The 22,074-nt window shown below is 39.6% G+C and overlaps 1 protein-coding gene across 1 annotated transcript in view; it reads left to right on the top strand.

Annotated features, from left to right (window-relative positions):
• BIRC6 (baculoviral IAP repeat containing 6) overlaps window positions 1-22,074 on the top strand; it is a 306,648-nt gene that overhangs the window by 164,681 nt on the left and 119,893 nt on the right. Inside the window, 4 exon segments of the mRNA XM_034764920.1 lie at window positions 4,998-5,778; window positions 7,022-7,165; window positions 10,987-11,116; window positions 14,735-14,866. Of these exon segments, the coding sequence (XP_034620811.1) occupies window positions 4,998-5,778; window positions 7,022-7,165; window positions 10,987-11,116; window positions 14,735-14,866 (1,187 nt within the window).

The raw sequence follows: 22,074 nt of genomic DNA, 5'->3' as shown, positions 1-22,074 counted from the left end.
TTTAAAGTTAGCCCTTTTGAAATCAAAAACCCTAGTTACAGATGTAACTTCCATTTAGTTTGAACTGAATTAACTCATGATCACTCGAACCAAGGTTGTCCCCTACAACCATTTCTTCTACGATGTCCTCACTACTCACCAAAACCAAATCTAAAATGGCATCCTCTCTTGTTGGTTCAGCAACTATTTGGTGAAGGAATCCATCCAGAAAAATCTGAGCCCTATTATTATTACTAGTACCTGTCCTCCAGTCTATATCTGGAAAGTTAGTCTCCCATGATCACACAATTCCCATTACTATTTACTTCATTAAAAACATTAAAGAGGTCTCTATCCATATCCAAATCAGATCTTGGTGGTCTATAGCACACCCCAAGCACTATCCTGGGGGAGGCTCTAGTAGCTTTCTTCTCCAATCCATTCCATCACTTCTTATTTCAGACCATCTGAACTATGCCTTCCCTCCCTTGCCATTCCTAACACAGGTCTTACAGAAAATTTGACATGCCAAGCCACAAATCATCCTTATTGCCCTTATTGTCTCCATCTTGGTCATTGATCAACATTCCACCCTTTTTCCAATCTCCTGACTCATGGGAAGGGCAGAATCAAACATTCCACTCCCTAAGTACTGCATCTCAAGCCTGGGTTTTTTGATGGGTGTCAACTCTAGAATGTTCATGCTCTTAAGCAGTATAAAATCTTTTCTGTTATTAGCATCCTATCTTCTTTCTTGTCAAAGTGACCAGTCTCTCCATTAACTCTTTACAGGTCCACCTGGCAACACTCAGTGCGTACCACCCACCTTCACAGGGATATTCAGTTTTTGCTTACCTAGTGACTAGCCGATTTTGGAAATCAGAACCTTTCCACCAGTTAGGAAACCTTTTCCTCAATGGAACTTAAACCCTGTTCTTTTGGTATTTACTGAACCTCTTTTCAAACCACTGGCTGCATGTTCCATGTCTCTCCTATCTATGAAGGTTGCATTCCTTGTGGCCATCACCTCAGCCAGGAGGGCCTGGAGCACAGACGGCAGATCTACTTTATACCATGTTCCATAAAGACAGTCTCATTGGATTTATATCCTAAGTTCACTCCACCCAAGTAGTTTCAGAGTTTCACCTTAACCAGTCAATCCACTTACCTGTTTTTTATCCGAAACAACACTCATCTGAAGAGAAGAGGTGTCTTCATGCCAGGACTTAAATTCAGCGGGAGCCCGCCGGAGCAGAGCTCTTATAAATATTTCAAATCCCCAGGAGCCCTTGGCGTGCCCTCTCCCCCCCGCCGGTCCCCTCTCCCCCGGGCTATAGCCTGGAGAATTTAGAGAATATAAGCCCTGCTTCATGCCCTTGATGTACGGCAAGCCTTACATCTGAAAAGGACAAAGCCAATCAGAATATCACCAACGCTGTTCCTTGCTGTAGCAGAATGAGTCCGAGGTCAAACTATATCCTCTAAGAGGATCTCGAAATGGATCATGAGCTGTGTGTTCTGCTGTCATTTGTCACATCTTTCTCCCCATTATGGGATGAGGGCTTGTTGTACAAGAGCACAATTGTATGGCTTCAAGAAATACTTTTGACACTTGAAAAGCAGTATATGGAGTTCCTTGTCTCATGAATGTGTGAATAGTTCTAGCACTGAACTGCTTCCCTGATGCATTCTTTGGGACAGCAGTCCTTCAGATGATTCTGCTGCTTGCATCTTTGCACCCTTCTCCTACTTAAGTACTGTTTGACAATCACCCACAGTGGGAGACACACAGGGATCAGCACTCAAAGTGAAAATTACTTAACTTATAGTAACTGAAAGTTCTTTGAGATGTGTGGTCCCCATCTGTATTTCATTACCCATCCTCTTTCCCCTCTGCTTCAGATCATAACAGGATTTTTTGTAGAGAAGGAACTGGAAAGGTGGTTGGTCCATTCAGCCCCTTATCTCCTCAGTTGCAGGCATAGACCAAAGGATACTGCTTTCAAAGAATTCTCTAACTCTGGGCGCATGGAGCTCATACCTACCCACAGTGTAATACAGAGCGTCTCAAAGAACCTCCAGTTACTATAAGTAGGGCCCCCCCAAATTCAAAGCCGTGAAAATCAAGCCCCGGACTGTGAAATCAGTCTTTTATGTACTTTTACCCTATACTATACAGATTTCATAGGGGAGATCAACATTTCTCAAACTGGGGGTCCCAACCCAAAAAGGGGGCATGGGGGGGTGTCTCAAGGCTATTGTAGGGGGTTTGTAGTATTGCCTTCTTTACTTCTGCGTTGCCTTCAGAGCTAGGTAGCTGGAAAGTGGTGGCTGCTGGCTGAGAGCCCAGCTCTGAAGGCAGCGCCACAGCAGTAAAGGTAGCAATACCATACTATGCCATCCTTATTTCTGCACTGCTGCTGACAGTGGCGCTGCCTTCAGAACTGGGCTCTTAGTAAGCAGCTGCAGAGCTTCCTGGAGCTGGGTCTGACATGGCCCTGGGAGTGGCCTCTGCAGGGGAAGAGGAAGTCCTGTCTCTCTCTCGCCCGTCCAGGACCAGCAGTTAGATCCTGACATACGATAGGAGCCCTCAGCCAGGGCACCCACAGCTCTGCCCTTCCCTGGCTGTGGGCCCAGTGCCCCGGTACTTGGGAGTTAAAGGTGCCTTGGGCTGGTTGTGTGTGTCTCTGTCTGAGAGAGAGAGTGGGGGAGGTGACCGTGGACTCCTCCGCGCTCAACCACGGCACCCTGGGCGCTCGCTCACCTATAAGGCCAGCCCTCCCCCCCAAAAAAAGTGAGGACCCCCCCCATACTGTGCCACCCTCACTGTTGTTGGTGGCGGTGCTGCCTTCAGAGTCGGGCGCCTAGTCAGTAGCGGCTGATCTATGGCTGCCCAGCTCTGAAGGCAGCACTAGCGCCAGAAACAGTGCAGAAGTAAGGGTGGCAATACCGTAATTCCCCCCATGACTCCTTTTTGTGTTGGGAGCCCCACGGCTACACCACTGTGAAATTTCACATTTAAGTATCTGAAACTGTGAAATTTATTTTTTTTAAAATCCTATGACTGAATTTGGTAGGGCCCTAACTATAAGTTAAGTCATTTTCTCATATGTTGACCAGTGTCAGCATAACTAAAGAGACTCAGTCCAGGTAAATCTGCACATAAATCTCCCACAATCATCCTCCTACATAAGCCTCAATGCACAGGGCATTGTATAAAGCCCATCTGTAACGCCAACAGACTTGGAGTCTGGATTAAAAGAAAAGGAGTCCTAGAATTGAGCCCTTCCTCTGTTAAGAGCATATTGCCTTTACTCACCACACATTGAAATCTCTGAACTGTTATCAAGATGATTAGATCTGATTTCAATTGTCATGGCACAGGATAGTGAGAGAGTCTTTCTCTCTAGTAACTGGTACCATAAGTCTGAAATACTAAGGAGATAAGTCAGTAATACCACCGCCATTTTAAAGTACAAAATGGATCTCATGACAGATTATATTAATCCAAAATTATTTATCTTCTTTATATTTTTGTTTGTTTTTCTAAAATCTTTTAATTTGGTTGTTTTCATCAAGCCTTAACTTTTTCTCTTAAATTTCTCCTGTGATTTTTGTTGTTGTTGTTTCTATTTGTTCTCTTCCCCCCTCCCCCTTCTCTCCTTTCCATTTTAATGTTTTTATGTTGGTGCATAAATACTACTTGTTATTTTTAAGGCACCAAACAACCTAGATGGAAAAGGATACTTTCTCTTTTCATTTATTATGAAATTACCTAGAGCATTTCAGTTGGACAGGACTTTGCAGTGACTATTTAGCAGGCATGTGATTGGTGATCAAAGAGGAAAAATGATTATAGAATCTCACTAAGCCACCAGTTATGCAGGCTACTAGTTGAACAGTGTTTTCCCTTAGATATCTGACACCTAATTAAGTGTATCATCCTTCAGGGTAGACATGAAATAAATCCTCCATCTATGACAGGAGTAAAAGTGGGCTCTGATTTCAATTTGTAAGTAGTTGAAATTATCCCTACCCAATAAGATCTGAAATGCTAATACTGAAATGGGATCTAGAGTATATCCACCTGTGTGGAGAGTCAGATCACATTAGGCACGAGTGTGCTATAGTGTGAGAGATATTGAAACTGAGCTATGCTTTTTTAAAATAATTTGTCTACTTTGAAATAAATTATGTAAATAATTAGTGATACAGTCCAGTGGTGTAATAATGGCATTTTCAAAAGTGGATGAGTAATTTAGGAGCACAAGTCCCATTGACTTCCTTTACCATTAAAGGCAGCTCTTCTTTGACTGCAGACAAACTACAGGATATGCATTCTTTTGAGTGGTCCTAGAAGAATAATTGCATAAGTTTAATTTTATTAAATTGTACCCTATCTTCAATTGTAATTTTCTTCAGAAGAGCACTGAGAGTGAGGGTACGTAGAAAACTTCATTACGCTAAATCTACGTTACACTATTTTTCATTCTTCTATCCTAGAAGTTGTTTAGATGGTGCTTGAATAGAGAGAGTTATAAAATGTCCTGGGAACTTACTAAAATACTTTGAGATGTTTAAACCGCTTAATTGCAAAGTTCTTCACAAAGGTGGGTTACCTTATCCCCATATTTACGTGTTGCGTTATTGAGGTCACAGTTTATTCAAGGTTGCATGACCTAAATGGTACAGTTGCATGACCTGGATCTCTTGATTTACAGCCCTTGTCTTCAATCTACTAGATAATAGCTGTATTAAATATATCCTAAAGAAATAAATGCAAATATAGTGATTTTTATGCAGTGTCCAGATTATGCTGTGATATCAAGTAGGCTAACATTCTCAGATATTTGTTAGTTAAAAAAAGTTCTACAAACCTCTGAATATAGTAGCATAATTAAACTCATTTATAGTATCTTTGGAAAGCATTTTTATTAACTTTTGACTAACAAGGGAAAACGAGTGGCAAATTTTTGTTTTGGTGTGACTTTTCTTTCTTTTTTCTCCTTCTCCTCTAGGTCCCTCTTTAACTGGTCAATGTCTCTTCCCTGCAACATGGTTTTGAAGAAAGCTGTTGATAGTTTGCTTTGCTCAATGTGCCACATCCACCCAAATTATTTTTCCTTACTTATGGGCTGGATGGGTATTACCCCTCCTCCAATGCAGTGTCAACATAGACTGTCTATGACGGATGATAGCAAAAAACAGGACCTTAGTTCATCTTTAACAGATGACTCTAAAAATGCACAAGCACCTCTTGCACTAACAGAGTCTCACTTGGCTACCCTTGCTGCCTCATCTCAGTCTCCCGAAGCTATCAAGCAATTATTGGACTCAGGTTTGCCCTCTCTCCTTGTAAGAAGTCTTGCTAGTTTCTGCTTTAACCATACTTCCAGCTCTGACTGCACTTCTCAGTCTGTGGATATTACCCAGGATAGACTCAGGAGACATCATGTTCCACAGCACTTTAATAAAATGCCTATCACGGCAGACCTAGTTGCTCCTGTACTCAGGTTTTTGACAGAAGTTGGTAACAGCCACATCATGAAGGATTGGTTGGGTGGTTCTGAAGTCAATCCACTGTGGACAGCACTTTTATTTCTGTTGTGCCATTCTGGTGCTACTTCTGGAGGACACAGTGTGGTAGCGCAACAGACCAGTGCAAGATCTACTTTGCTTTCTTCAACGGCAGGAACAGGACTGACCACTCAGCAAAGGACCGCAATTGAAAATGCAACTGTTGCATTCTTTTTACAGTGCATCTCCTGCCATCCTAATAACCAGAGGCTGATGGCACAGGTAAAAGAGCAAAACCTTAATCTGTAACTCTTTTATTATTTTAAGTGAAAATTTAGTTGGTACAAGATTTGAGAACATAAGCTTTTGTGGCTTAAATTTTACACAGGAAAAAATAGCGTATTGGATGATTAAGGGATGTGAATGTAGATTCTGCAGTGTATATATATATTTTTTTTTATTTGTAGATTTGATTCTTTAATATGCCATTTAACGGAGACGATTTTGCATCATAAATATTACCACATTGGGCTTTGTTTGATGGAAGAGAGATTAATTCTTCTGCCCGCTAGTACAATATTCAGTATGGCACATGGAGCTCTGTTTTGTCACTTACATTAAAGTGCATTTCTGTTTTGCTAACTCACTACAAGAATGGCACCTTGGTCGTGTGTTTGTAAATCAAATTTGCCCAATTGTGCACTCTTAATCTGGAATTCGAAGATAAAACTGGATGTTTTTTCTCTCTCATTAATAAAAACAGAGATGCTTGAGCAACTTTATTGCTTTCAGTGCAGTTGATTGCTGCACATGTAACAGAAAGCAGGATGTGGCTTTGCATTTGGAATTCTGTTAACATATTGAGAAGAATGGAATTGCAGCAGATGCTCTTTAGTAGCAACATACCGGTGCCCTTTTGCTATCTTGCACCCCCAAGTGACTGTTGCTGTTACGGGGAGTGTCGACAATTCACAGCAGGGAAAGTGTTCCCAGGGGAAATGTTGCTCGTAAGCGGTGGTTGCTCTTACAAGATGCTGCTGCAAACAAGCATCTACTGTAGTTCATGTCCTCTTAGCCGTTAGCTCTGGAGTGCCAACAGGAAGAATACCATAAAAAAAGCCTTAATTTTTATCTGTAAATTAAGTCTGAATACATACTAGGATCAGATAAATTGAGTTTATTTGAAAATTAAATAAACTAGCCTTTGTTTTTCACAATATTGCCTTAAAAATAAACTTGAATTATTATATTGATGCCTATGCTTCTTTTTTTTTTTTTTTTTTTTTTTTACTCTTAATTCATTTTTAACTTGTTTTGCTGTTGGTAACCTGTTCATAGGTAACCATTTATCCTCCTCTGGTGATAAATTGAAGATGAGATCATTTAAACCCTACTTTGAAAAATAAGTGGCGGCAAATCTTAAAAATTAATGGCCATGCTGCGCTATTAATGGTAATGCAGAACTATATTTTATAGGTTTGTGCACGGTCATATTCTAAAATTTTATCTAATCTTGCATTTTCAGGTTCTCTGTGAATTGTTCCAGTCATCTCCTCAACGAGGGAACCTCCCAACTTCTGGAAACATTTCAGGGTTTATTAGAAGGCTATTTTTGCAGTTGATGCTGGAGGATGAAAAAGTGACAATGTTTCTTCAGTCCCCATGTCCAGTAGGTCTTTTGTGTATCTACATTATGAATGTCAATTCGATCTGACTACACACTACTTGTACATTCTCACAGTTGATTCTGCTTTTTTAGCAAACAATGACAGCTTTCTTTACTATATTTATTGCGGAATAGTGATGATTACTTTTTTGGTGGATGTGGGGAGAGGGTTGAAAGGCTCTTTCTAGATTTTTAATTTGCTGTATATCACTTTGACATATTTACGTAAATGTAACATTTAAAAGAGCCACAAGTAATTCTACTTCTATCTGACACAAGAAGTTATTGAATGCCCGGGAAGGGGATTTGGTGGAATCATTGTTGATTGGAGAGATGAGGTTTGTTGATTGAATCAGTTATCACTGGAGAGAGAGAAGTGAATGGAGTTACAAATTTTTAGAGGATCTCAGTTCGCTAGAATCTGGAACCTCTTGAGGGACTTCTGATAACCTGTCTTATGAATTTATTTAGCACTTAATTTTCAGTGTTGAGTGTTGAGATGGTTCTCTCATATTCTAACTGTAGTAAATTGAAAGCTGGTCAATGAATGATTAATGTTCACTGATTACCAAACATCATTGTATTAATTTAATTTTGGTTGCCTGATTATTGAAGGAAGTGATGGCAATTGAGACTGCCAATAGATAGAAGCAATGAAAACCAAAAAAAAAGTTAAGTAGTAAGAGAATTTATTTACAAGAAAAATGTTTTGCCAAAAAAAAAAAAAAAAAAGACAAACATGAACTAGGTAAAATTGCAGCTTTCTTTTATGCCAACATCCTCTTGGATATAATACAAAATGAGCAATTTAAAGAAATAATTGAAGCACTGCATCCAGGATATACTCATTAAGACCGATTTAAATTCGCAAGTCCACTGCTTGATGCTACAAGTGAAGAAGTAAGGGAAAAATTAAAGGAAGAACTGAGACCATCTAATACTTCAATACTGGGAAAATTGCTTTCCCACTTATTGATCCCCACTATTGATTCTACATTTGAAAAGTAAACCATAGAATATTATATCCAAGCAGTTGACAGTGCCATCTAAAAATACCAAGAAATATGATAAGGAGATCTTTGCTACCAGTTCAAAAAACAAAAATGAAAATAAAGAGCAACTTCTTAAATGCAATCATCCTAAACTGCTAACATATAATGTTCAACACTGTATTTAAACCTGTTGAGAAAGGAACATCTAATACAGTCCTAAGATATATTGAGGAAGTTCAGAGGTTCTTGCCTAGTCACCATGACACTCTATTTACGTTTTTTAAAAAGGAGGATTGATGCCCAGGTTTCCCAATGGCACTTTTGGTGGAGCACCAGAAGAGCGTGTTTACATTTCCATCCAACTACCAAAAGTATGAAATTTGCACTCTTCATGGAAAGCACGCATTTTACATAGCAAGAGACTCTGCAGAGAGTTACTAACTTAGCAAAAGCCATTGAAAAAGACTTCAAAGGAACGTGACATTACAGGCTACATTACTGTCACAAAGTGTGGTAATATGATTTGGTTCTCAATAGCAAAGAACTGGAAGCATACAAAAACAAATTTGAAAAATGATTCAGAGAGTCTGAATTGACATCAGTTCAATTAAAAATTTTGCTAGGTTTTATAGTCAGCTCAGCATCTGTTTCTGGACCATTACTTATCACCCATAGAGGTACATTCTGTTATCTCTTCTAGCATCCCAGAGGGATCTCAAATGCCTTTACAGTGTCTTTAGGGCTTGGCCACAAACCAAAGTGTGGTTCTTCAGACTCTTGGCTCTATGTGGCTGAACAGAGCAGTTGCTCAGTTCTCCTTCCTTTACTTTTTTTTTTTTTTTTTTTTTTTTTTTGGCTTTTAAAGCCAATTTTCACAGCTGTTCCCCACTTCCTCTTCCCTTCTCAAGTAAAATTTGGAGATTTTTTAAAAAGGAAAAAATGATTTTGTCCAAAATGATACTATTTACTAAACGTCTCACCTTGGCTTTGTTCTCCCACCAACCCACCGTGCTTTACCCAGCATAGTGGATCTGGCTAGAGAGGAAGCAAAAATTGTGATGATGGTGCCTCTCTTTGAGGGACCTCTCTCTCAGGAGCCACAGAAGGGGTGCTCTACCACAGTTGTCCCCAGTCCTTGAACCCTCAATTCCCCCACAAGAAGGGGATCAGAGTCTGGATGACTTATTGGGACTTCTCTCTCACACACCCATCCTAATCTACACAAGAGTCCTCTGGAGATAACTGCATAGGTAGGTCAGTTCTCCTCAATGTCCAGGACAAAATGGGCAAGTCAGTCTTCTTCAGTTTTGAGACCCATCAAGGTAACTCCAAATATATATTCCCAAGACTATTCCATCCACCTCTAAGAGGAACATTTCCATGTCTTAGGCCTTCAAGTGGTTAATGAGATCCGTTGATGGGGAGTCTATTCTTTGTCTCCCATACATCCCTGGAGTAAGATTTGGGCTCTCTTGGGGATGTTCCTTTGTGTTTCCTCACTAGTTACCCATTGAATGATGGCAGACATTGGATCTTGAAGGTTTTTACCAACACGCTCCAGCAGCTTAAAACCCCAAACGGGGGGAAAGGGCTCTGCCTTCTTAGAGAAATCAGGATCCTGTCTTTCCACGGTTACAAAGTGATTATCTAAACTCAAGTCATTTTTGTCACTTGACTTGGATTCCATAGTTCTTAGGATATAGCTTTTATTTCTTTTTGCTCAATCTCAAACATCTGAAGAAAAAAATCCTAGCGTAATGTGGATGTACACAGAACAATTAAAATATATTTGCAACATACAGAATCTTTTAAAAGATTGGATTGCACATTTATATCTTTTCACCTAAACTATCTAGAACAGGGTGTAAGTTAGCTCTAATTGGGTGGGTAGAGTAATCTGATCAGAAATGGCATTTACTGTAAAGAGTAGATCTTCAGAACAGCAAATATTCCATAACACACCGTTCAAACACTACAGAGTTCTCAGGTGTCATAAACGAGTTTTGACTAAATTTTGCCCCAATGACACCCATCCAACCCCTCTGCTTTTGATTGGGTTGCACAGGAATAAACTGGCCCTGCATTTGGGATTTAGTAAACAATTCTGTTGATGAGCAAGAAGTAACAGAATAATAACTTTCTGTGCAGGGCAGGGAGGATTTTGGAAAGCTAGGAGGGGTAAAAAGCAATTAAAATTTTTTAACTAAAGAAATCGGATATGAATTTAAATGGGGGAGGTAATTTGGGTTAAGTGCTATTTTCAGTTATTTTAAAATAACTTTTTAGTGGTTCTTGTATTATAAAAGCAAAGTACCTATTGCTAAATCTAGAATTACTTTGCTAACTATATTTCTGATTACTCATAAATGATATGTGATCTTCAACTTTTTTTTCTGTTGATTTCTCAATAGTAGTAACCACCTCTGTGCAAAGCTTATTGGAGTGGGGGAGAATTTCCTTTTACTTTCAAAAATAAAAGAAATTAAACCCAAAGTACCTAATATGTCAGATGCGCGCACACTGAAGATGATGAGAGAGGGTCTTGTACTGAACTTAAACCAATAGTCTTTATTTTTATTTTTATTTTCATTTTCAGAGTGCTAAACCAAAACAGATTTTTGCAGCAGTTTTCTTTGTGTACATTTTTTTTTTTATTTGTGATGAATCATTTTACCATCTTATCAAGTTGGCATACTTTCCAAAAGATTTCTTTTGGTCTGGAGAGTGAATGGCTGCATATTGTGATTTTACTTAATATAGTTTAACAACTTGTCATTGTTGTTGGCCTTATTTCTGAATACTTGCAAGTAACTGGTTTTTATTTATTTTTAGCTGTACAAAGGTAGAATTAATGCTACCAGCCATGTAATCCAACATCCAATGTATGGCGCAGGACACAAGTTCCGTACTCTTCACTTACCTGTCTCAACAACATTAGCAGAGGTTCTTGACCGTGTGTCAGGCAAGTTTCAATACTGTGCATTTAATTCTATAATGTGTTAAGGAAAAATTATGTGTCTGCTATTATATATGCGCGATATCTGCATACTTGTAACAAAGTTTCAAAATAGACAGTAATCAGAGATTAAAGTTTTACTTTTTTGGGAACATATAACACAGACTTTCCTCTAATGGTTGCAGTTTTAGATTGACATACAGTTCTTTCAACTTTACATAATAGATTTAGAGGAGGCAATCTTAGACATACTTAACCGTTCAAAGCTTATCTTCAACTGCCAGGCCACAAAATATATTGCTATGCCTACATTTTCAATATTTAAAATACTTTCAAATTTTCTCCTGACATGCTTCCTAACTCTTATGAATATTTGAGTTCAGTATTCAAAGTTCCCTTTAACTGTGTCTAAGCCCAATTTAAAAAAATTCCTTACGGCGATCATTTGCTTAATGTTTATTGCAAGTTAAACATCACAGAAATGATGTCCATGTGGAGTGTTTATACCATCCTTTTCAATCTGATTTACACTCATACATATTTATGTGCAATATAAATATTTTATCTATAAAATGGAAATTAAGAACAAATTTTGAAAGTTATGAATAAAGTTGAAAAACAAGAACAAGATGGTCACGACTGAGGTATTTATTTTATCCAAAAATAAAATCCATTAGTCTTTTCTATATTAAATATCTATTTAGCTGCAAGGACCAGTTCAACATTTTGGAGAAGAGCAATCTTTAATAAAGATTCAATTACCTTGCTCATGAAATTAAGGTTAACGTTCACAATAAACAAACATCACAGTGGCCTCTCAAGGGTCCTTGGGCAAAACCAGGAAAAGCAAACTTGATGTTCCAAAGGAGAGAAACAAGCAAGGTAAAAAGCTCTTAAGCCATTTTATATACACAATAAAGTTTAAAAAAAAAAAAAAATTCACCACAATATTAAAAAAAAAAAAAAAAAAAACTTTAGTAGGTCGTCTGTATTGCTAAGCTATTGTTGACATTTTAGAGGAGTCAAAGGAAATTCAAAGTTACAGTTCCTAGAACAGTTGCAACTCTGCCACATTGCACATAAGTGAGTCTATACAAAATACATATTTTTATAGATCCTCGTATGAATTTACAAATACTTAGCTATAATTTTGACAGTATATACGAGTGTTTCCATTAAAATTGCTGTGGAAATGTCTATATTTTCAAACTTTTTGAGTCAAATCCTCTGGTGTAGTTGTATTGACTTTGTGCATTTCTGAGGGGCTATATTTGTTTGCATCTGCTGATAATCTGGTGTTCTCTGTTTCTGTGACCAACCAGTGCTGCACTGACACTTTTTCATAATTAACTTTTTCCGAAGTCTTTTAACATACTGATGACCAGTAACATATTGCACTAATGTAGCATCTTTCATCAGAGTATAGCAATTTAAAATAAATGGGGAAAAAATACATGAAGTTATTGGTATGTGACACTTCTATTACCAGACAAATTTCAGTAAATCAAATACCCTGTTCACTGGAGCTTTGTGATTAAAAATGATGTACATCCTACAGTACATTTGAACTTTGATTATGTGTTGTGTGAAGAAGTACTTCCTTTTGTTTGTTTTAAACCTGCTGCCTATTAATCTCAAATTGCCGTCTCTTATGAGGTTATAATTTCCCTATTTCTCCAAGTATTTTAGTGTACTTGGGTAGACAAGGTTTAAATACCTAATGATAAACAAGCAGAAACACTTTTTAAAAAAGTAATACCCAATACCTCTTTGGCTGCCTTTATGCATCACAGAGAGTTAAAAATGGCAATAGCTCAATTCTTTCTCTTTGCATTTGCCTTTTAAATTAACTCTTATATATTGTTTGGCCTGCCAGTTGTAAGAACCCTTCCATTTGAGCTGAAGGGGAGGGGAATAGTTTTTGTAGAAGGGTAAAAACGCACACGCACAGTAACTACATGGTTATCCATATTTCAAGTAGTCAAAAGTCATCATAATTGTGAAGAATATTGACTATACCACCAGAGGCAGTGGGATCTCCATGCAAAAGGAAGGGACTGGGCCATTTAAGAGTGACTCAGTCTACTTCTGGCAGCGTCTGCAGATAGGGAAGCAGCATCTGCTAAAATAATCAGCCTGTGCAACTGCTCACTCCCTTCTCATTAGAACAACAAGGAGTCTGGTGGCACCTTAAAGACTAACAGATTTATTTGGGCATAAGCTTTCGTGGGTAAAAACCTCACATCTTCAGATGCCATCTTTAAGGCGCCACCAGACTCCTTGTTGTTTTTGTAGATACAGACTAACACTGCTACCCCCTGATCCTTCTCATTAGGTGACTGAAATGACATTCAGCTCAACACTTAAAACACCAGCAACTATGAGGATTATAATACTGACCCAATATAAGTGCATCCTAGAATATAGCAACATGGGTCAGTCTCAAATTTTGCTTTACAAGTACACCTCCCAGATGCAGTTTCTAATATGCCTGTTGGCTCTGAGAAACCCAATGATGCACATTCAGAGAACCTAAGGATCCTGATTATAAAATGCAGCAGGTGTCTACGATTTACCTGGATTTGATGGAGACACAGCTCCCTGTCATGCTGGAGGAGCTCTAGAATAGCTGGGATTTTCTTGGTTTCAGTGGTCTTGTAATTCTCTCTCTCTATCAAAAGTGAAATTTGGTTCAGATGGAAGAGTAGGTGTCATCGGTCAATTTGTGTCTTCAAGCAAGGAAAATGCTTGATTAATCTGGAGAAGAACCCCAGGCAAACCGTTTATCTTTCAGTGCGTCAACTGTAGATGATCTGGGTGGTATAAAAGGGGTCCTTGCAGGAAGTACATGGTGACTCCTTGGACACCTAGGTCCTAGGCCCATGTTTCGTTAGACTAGTAGGAGATGAGGATGATCACGTGGTCCTTTTTGATGTTTTTTGGATCACCTTCCCAATCGGAAGTAGACAAGGAGACTATTTGGCCATTTATGCACTATGACATCCATTACCAATGTGAGATCATCCAATGCAACCAAAAGGAAAATTGACAATTGTTTAATTCTTGCCGTTAGTAGATTAATACTGATATCTAGTGTTCTGCATCTAAATAAGTGGTCTGATTTTTCAGAGGTGCCTTCAGTGGAAACAGAGTGCTCAGCAGCTGAGATTTACAACATGACATCCAAGTTCAAATATTTTGGTTTACTCATCTAAGTCTACAGTTGTCTACAATTAAACATAGTAATTTATCTTTGTTTAATCTCCTTTTTTCTGTTGGTAGCAGTGATTTTTCTAACTCTGCTAGTCATATCACCCGAATACAAACAACTAAATACTTGAACTTCTGCCTGGATTGTCAAAGCATTGTTTTTTAAATGGTCCAAGGAAAATTAGCTGCAAGACTTCTTGTCAGTACTCTGTCAATGCCTGGTCTTTTGTTATTAAAGAAGCTTAAGATAATTTTGGTAGTTAGAATGGAACTCAAGGCTCCAAGCCAGCAAGGTAATTGAGTGAAACCAAATGAATATCTAGTGAGTGGGTGAGAAATTATAAAATGCTAATTAAATCAACATGACATCTTAATACCTATAAAATATGTGCGTACTTTTTTTTTCTCCTGCAGATACACCAAGTATCACAGCTAAACTAATTAATGAACAGAAAGAAGATAAAGAAAAAAAGAACTACGAAGAGAAAGAAAAAGTTAAAGCAGAAAATGGCTTTCAGGACAATTACAGTGTTGTTGTTGCCTCTGGTATGTGTTGTTTTTTTTTGTTTTTTTTTTCCCCTTTTCACCTCTTTTGTAAAATCAATCCATCTGAACATAAAATGAGAATAATTATATCAACTCGTATAAACCCACCATTGTTATTACCAAAGGTGTACTACTGAAAATGTTTGACAATGATATTCCTTAATTAAGCTTACTGACCTTTAGCAACAAGGTATGGGCCCCGGTACAACCACGACCACGAATGAGTTACGCTGTGGTAAAGAGTCCTATTTGTAAAAGTACACGTGTCTCCCGCATGTGTCATATTGTATTTATAAAGATCACCTAAACCCAGAACCTTCATTTACACCATTTGCATGGTAAATACAAATGGTTCCATAGTCGCAAAAGATGTCACAATGGAGATAAGTACGTATAAAACCAATACTCTTTATTCCACATGAATATAGAGGATTTTTCCAAAATCCTAGACCTTTTGAAAACTCATTCATATCCTTCTAAAATCAGTCATGTCAACATCTCTTGTAAAATTGGAATGGAATGTACACTCTGTAGCTTGAACATGAGAAGTTGGCTGTGGTAGAGGGGATTTAAAGTTGAACAGGAGGCTGCAGGAGGTATTGCAGTATCTTGCTCTGAAGTTCTGCTGTTTAAGACCTGATGACTGAACTTCTAAGGAACTCATGGTATTCTCTTAACACTTTGGCTGACCATCTTTTGAAGATGGCTGATCTACCATAGTTTCACCTGGGCATGAAAATGAGCTCAGGGAGGGACACTGGTTTCTTTTGACTCTTGAAACCAGTATTTCTCAAACTGTCTCCCCTATCAGGACTTCAGCGTTTTAAACACAATTTAAGAGGTTCATCTATATCTGAACTGGGCCACTGTTTCACTACTCAAAATATGTTTAATGCAACTCAGCTGACTATAAAGTGCAGCAGCTTCAGTGGGAGAGGTAGTGGGGATGGAGGAACAGATGGGTGTGACTAATCATAGAATATTAAGGTTGGAAGAGACCTCAGGAGGTCATCTAGTCCAGTCTCCTACTCAAAGCAGAACCAACACCAACTAAATCATCCCAGCCAGGGCTTTGTCAAGCCAGGCCCTAAAAACCTCTAAGGATGGAGATTCCACCACCTCCCTAGGTAACCCATTCCAGTGCTTCACCACCCTCCTAGTGAAATAGTGTTTCCTAATCCACTTTAATCCGTAAAGTGTTACTATATTTTCAGAATGAAAAAACAGCGCTTTCATATGTACCAGTGAACAAGAAAACTTGACAAGTTTTGTTCAACATTTAAAAAGATAGTTGTGAGAGAGGCAGCATAGCCAGTGAGGGCTGACCCTAAGCAAATTTCTGTTCTCATAAGCACCATGTTATATCTCCCATCCTTTTTTTAAATAGACTTTAAAAGTCTGGTTCTTTATTGCATCATTTTACTCCTATCCTTTCTATTAAGTGAAACCTTTTAAAAAATTTTGTTTATCCCAGTTATGTGTTTTTTCTCTTTCTTTTCACTATTCTGTATCTATCCTTTTGTCTTTCTCAATTTTTCTCTTAAATAGCAGTTACTATGTTATGAAATAATTGTTCTCTCCTTCTTTTTCATCTTTCTTCTCCTGTGTGGGTTATCAACCTCTTCCCCAAATTTACAATCTTCCTTCTCTCTTACGTTCCCTGCTTCTAATTTCTGTACTTGTACCCATCATCATCTTTCTCCATACACACACACACATTCATCTCACAAAAATACACACATACCATTTCCTCACCCACAAAATCTTTTTCTCCTGACTCCTCATCCAAAATCTCTCACACACACTAGTCTTCTCATCAAAACCAATGAAATGTGCAAACACATGTCATACATTCCAGTCATACTTGCAGTTTCCTCACAATACTATTCTACATGGGACTTTTTGCTGATGTCTCCCAAAAAGTCAACAAGCATATGTTGTTAAGTGTAGAAGGCTGAAATGTCATTTAGCAGCCTGGACAACAGTAATGTTGTCCAGGTTGCTAAACTGTTACATCAGCTCAGTGCTTCTGTTTTTGAAGCTCCAGTGTTATCAGCACTAGCAGATAACGCTGCCTGCTAATTCAGCAGACATCAGTGTTACTCATAAGAAAGACCACAGGCTTGGTTCGATGACAAAGGCCATCGGCCAGATTTATTGCTCTCAAGACGCAGTCCTAGCGTCCTGACTCTGTGGTTACAGATACACAAACACGAGTGCCCAGTGATAACGAATGGCTCAGTCAGCAGCAGGAGTCTCTGCTGTCCCCTCGGTCACACAATGGGTTAAGTTGAGATACCTTGGCATTTATAGACTGAGACAACTTATGTACCACCTTACATGTTTCATGAAATCTGCTTGTTACCTCCCCCTTGTACCTTGCTCTTGGTGTCTCAGGTAAAACATATCTATTCATCACTTCTGTGTGATTCCAGTCCATAAAGAACCTTGTCACGCAAATCAGACTGAGCCCACAGACAGACATTGATCCGCTCATGTCTCATCCTCCTAGGTCATATGGCGTCTTGTGCCTATATGACACCATTTGCAAGACTTCACCTTCATTGCTTACCACCAGTGTACTTGGCAAGCAAAGATAATATGGATAAATTAGTCTTGCTCCCTCCCATAGACCAGGAGAGCTTGGTGGGAGAGCAGAGAGTATGTGTGTGGGGTCCCCTTCGCTCTTTCCCCACCCAAGAATTTTGTTAATGGATGCCTCCTTGCTAAGCTGGGTCAACCATCTGGAAGAGCATACAGCTCCAGGGACATGAACTCCCCAAGAGTTCAGGATGCACGTTAAACCTCCTCGAATTACAAGGAGTCCACAAGGCCTGCAAGCAATTCCTACCACTTATACAATCCTGACATTTAAGTGATGTTGGACAACATAATGACAGTTTTCTACATCAAGGATGGGGAGCAAAATCCATCCCTCTTTGCATAGAAGCTATCAATCTGTGCAACTGGTATATTCGATGCCAGATTACTCTTATCAGCAGTACACCTCCTGCAGATACACAATACACTAGCAGACAGCCTCAGCAGGTACTTCTCCAAGATCATGAATGGGAATTTCACAATTCAGTGGTTCAGAGCAGGTTTTGTCGACTGGGGGGTCAGTGTGTGTGTGAGTGAGTGAGTCTCCATCTGGGGCCCTGTTTGCGTCCCAAGAGCACAAAACAGATGAGGTACAGTTCCAGGGGGGCTCAGGGTCAGGGCTCCAGAGGAGGTGCACTTTTAATCCCTTAGTCAGGGGACTTAATGTACATCTTCTATTCCATTATCATCTTGGATTCTGAGGAAGATCAAGCAGGACAGAGTGGTGGTTCTCCTGGCTTCTTTCAGATGGACCAGGCAATTCTGGTGCCCAATATTCTTCAGATGTCAGCACTCCCAAACATCAGTATATCGAGGCCTTCCCTAACCTATTGACCAAGGATGGGGCAAGATCAGGCATCCTAATCCAGTTTCTCTTCATCTGACAGCCTAGTATTTCGATGGGCATCGAACCTAGAAAGGACATGTTTGGAAGTGGTTCAGACCCTTAACGATAGGAGGAAAGTCTACTAGAAAGTGCTACATAATAAGTGGAAAAGATTTTCTGTCTGGTGTCAGCATCATCTGATTTCCCCACTATGTTAGAATATATTTCCTCGAAGACTTCAGGGCTTTCCCTTAGCTCCTTATGGTTATGCTGTCACAGCCTGTCATTCTCCAATTTACAGCCATTGCATCTTCATCTACCCTGTGACTATGATTTCTGAAAGGTCTGATCAGAAAGTTCCCTCTTGTGACAAAGTCTGCTCTATCATGGGGCCTTAATCTGGTCCTTTCAGCATTAACAAAGCCTCCGTGCAGACTCCTGGCCTCATGCTGTTTAACTTGCCTATCGATGAAGGTTCCCTTTCTGATTACCATCATCTCAGTTAGATGGGGCCCCTATGACAGATCCACCATACACTGTCTTCCATGAGGACAAAGTTTCTTTTAAGACCTCACCCCAAATTTACTCCTAGAGTAATCTCAGATTTCCATCTGAATCAAACAATTTGCATACCTGTCTTCTTTCCAAAACCACGTCACTCATGAGGACAAGAGACTTCATCCTCTCAGTGTCTGGAGCTTTGGCATTTTATCTGCAAAGAACAAAATCATTTAGGAAATCACTTAAACTTTTTTGTTTTTGGTTTTTAAATATCCTTTGCTGAATGAATGCTATCTTTTCCTAGAGATTTTTCAAAGTGTATGACAGACTGCATCCTGCTGTGTTAAGAGTTTGCATACTCCTTCACAAGGTGTGAGAGCCCACTTGACTACGGCCAAGAACGCTTTGGTAGTTTCTCCTCAACATGTTGCTCATACTGAAATCTGTAAAGCAGCAAGATGGAGTTCGATCCATACCTTCACAAAACATTGCACCCTAGTGCAAAATTCTGTAGTGGACGCATCTTTCAGCACAGCAGTCTTCCAGTCATCCGTACCACAGAGGTAGTCACACCCGATTTTTCAATGAATACTGCCTGTCATCCACCCTCAGTGGAATACCGATAGGGACCATCACTTGAAGAAAGAGAAGTTAATTAGCTTATACGTTAACTGGAGTTCTTGATGTGTGGTCCCTATATGTATTCCACTACCTGCCCTCCTTCCCCTCTGTTCTGGATCCTGATGTATGATTTACAGTAACGAAGGAACTGGAGAGGCAGTCAGTTGACACGGTCCCTTATGCCCTCGATTCAGAGCATGAGGAGGAGAAGGGCACAGGCAAGGACTAACATGCAAAAATCTTCGTGTCTCAGGCTCTTGGGGTGCATGTATACCCCACAATGAAATACAGATAGGGACTACAAATCTTGAAGAAAGCTAGTTATTGTACTGGGTAAGTAACTTATCCTTACATGGACACATACTATTTCTCAGATGCTACAATAGATATTTTTTTCATACATTTGTAGATATACAAATTATATTTTAATACCATGTACTCTGGGTATGCCAGAGTACATGAAAAGTCATTTATAAAGTATAGAGTAAATCACGCTTAAACTGCAGCTTGTTGTGTAAGTATATCCAAGGTCCAGTTTTTATGGCAATCTAGGCTGCAGTTCTGCCACAAAATCCTCAGAATCTGCAGGACTCTCTGGTGGAAACTTGAAACGGTTGCAGCTTCAGAACTTTTTAAACAAAGTAGAATTAAGTAAAAATATAAATAAATTCAATCAATATAGTATCCCCTGTTTCTCAGTTCATTAGTATGTTCTCCCCACATTTTGTTTCAATAAACCAGATGATCATGTGTACATTTCAGAATTTACTACTACTAAATAGATCAATTCACACACTCAAGATGATAATACTAATGAGATTACACTCCCTTCACTTTTTCGAAGCTGTCTCCACAACCATGTGAAACTGGGCTCTTGTGTATACAGTGAATCCCATGTATAGAAATATTTTAGCAGCATGCAGATCAATAATCTATGCTGTTTGTTTCCAACCTTCAGTTCAGGTTTTCCACCACAAAATTGGATTGAATAGAGCAGTGTTTCTCAAACTGGGGTCGCCGCTTGTGTAGGAAAAGTCCCTGGCTGGCCGGGCCAGTTAGTTTACTTGCCCCATCCGCAGGTCTGGCCGATCGCGACTCCCACTAGCCACGGTTCACCGCTGCAGGCCAATGGGGGCTGCTGGAAGCGGCGGCCAGTAAGTCCCTCGGCCCGTGCTGCTTCCAGCAGCTCCCATTGGCCTGGAGCAACGAACCATGGCCAGTGGGAGCCGCAATCGGCCGGACCTGCGGACGGGGCAGGTAAACAAACGGGCCCAGCCCACCAGGGGCTTTCCTTACACAAGCGGCGACCCCAGTTTGAGAAACACTGGAATAGAGTGTGTCCATATTGTATACGAGTCCCAGCATGGAGTTAAAATGGGGCTGGTGTTTGCATCCATGTCACCCTGCTGCACTACTGAACTGCTAAATTTCACAACTGGAGTGCTGTTGGAGTCAGTGATGATCATAGTTCTTGATGCCTTCCATATTTTGATTTTTTTTTTCTGAGAACTCTCAGGATTTCATGGCCATTGTGATAAACCATTGGACTGTTTTACATGACTCAATTCATAGTTGGGCACATTCTTGATCTAGTGTTTGGTTGGGATTGGTGATGGGATAGAAGGATTTTTTTACCCATGTCATGAGCTAATGATTGTCTCCTATGATTTGAGGTTTGGAAAAGGAACCTGTTTTGATGGCCTGCCCTCTAAGGTTCACAGAACCTGAGCATTTCCAGAGGGCTCCAAGAGAGAATATTGTTTCTCTGACGTACCACTGTAGTTGTAGTGTGGATGGTAGGACTTGATAATCTCTTGTAGGGTGACCAGATGTCCTGATTTCATAGGGACAGTTCCAATATTTGGGGCTTTTTCTTATATAGGTGCCTATTACCCCCACCCCCTGTCCCGATTTTTCACACTTGCTATCTGGTCACCCTAATCTCTTGCTACCAATGAAGTGGCTCCAAAGTGTCTTGTTCAGTAGCTTTGTCCTCCTGGATCACCATGGTCTTCTGATGACCTATAGCAACTGAAGTGGTAGGAAGACCACGTGCCAGTGATAGAAGCTGCATGCCGAATCAGATTATTTGTGTTAAGAATTTCTTGGAACCTTTTACAATGGCTGTGCAGAAAGCAAAAAAATTTAGTGTCTAAATCTGTCAGCAGACTTTCTTAGAGTACTGGACAGCCTGTTTAATCTGAGATGTCTTTATATGTTGTCTGATATTATTCCCTGCTATTGAGTAGAAATTTCATATTACTTGCTGATTAAAATCAGGTAGTGTCACTGAACTGTCTCTCTGGATGTGGGGCAATATCAGGGGGGCACAAAAACTGTGTGATATTTGCTTGAATTCAGACCTTTGTCATTAACTGGGGTACTAAAGTTGTTGAGAATACTTTGTGTCATAAACTGTGCTTTGGTCCCATGTTGTCCTTGACTGGTTTCCAGCTCTATTAAAAATGTGATACAGGCACCCTTTCTTTATACTTTTAGAAATCAAAATAAATACCAAGTAAGGTGTTATGTGGTTGTCACTGTGAGAGAGGGGGAGCTACTGGTAGGGAGTTCTGTAAAGTGGGACCCTCAATTTAGGAATTACTGATCCACCTTGTCAGCTGAAAGTGAAACTTCACAGCAGCCCATGTATTTATAA

The sequence above is a fragment of the Trachemys scripta genome, chromosome 3, assembly GCF_013100865.1.
Source record: "Trachemys scripta elegans isolate TJP31775 chromosome 3, CAS_Tse_1.0, whole genome shotgun sequence".
NCBI classification, from domain to species: domain Eukaryota; kingdom Metazoa; phylum Chordata; order Testudines; family Emydidae; genus Trachemys; species Trachemys scripta.
The sequence above is the reverse complement of the archived record's forward strand: the minus strand, read 5'-3'. Positions and strand labels throughout refer to the sequence as shown.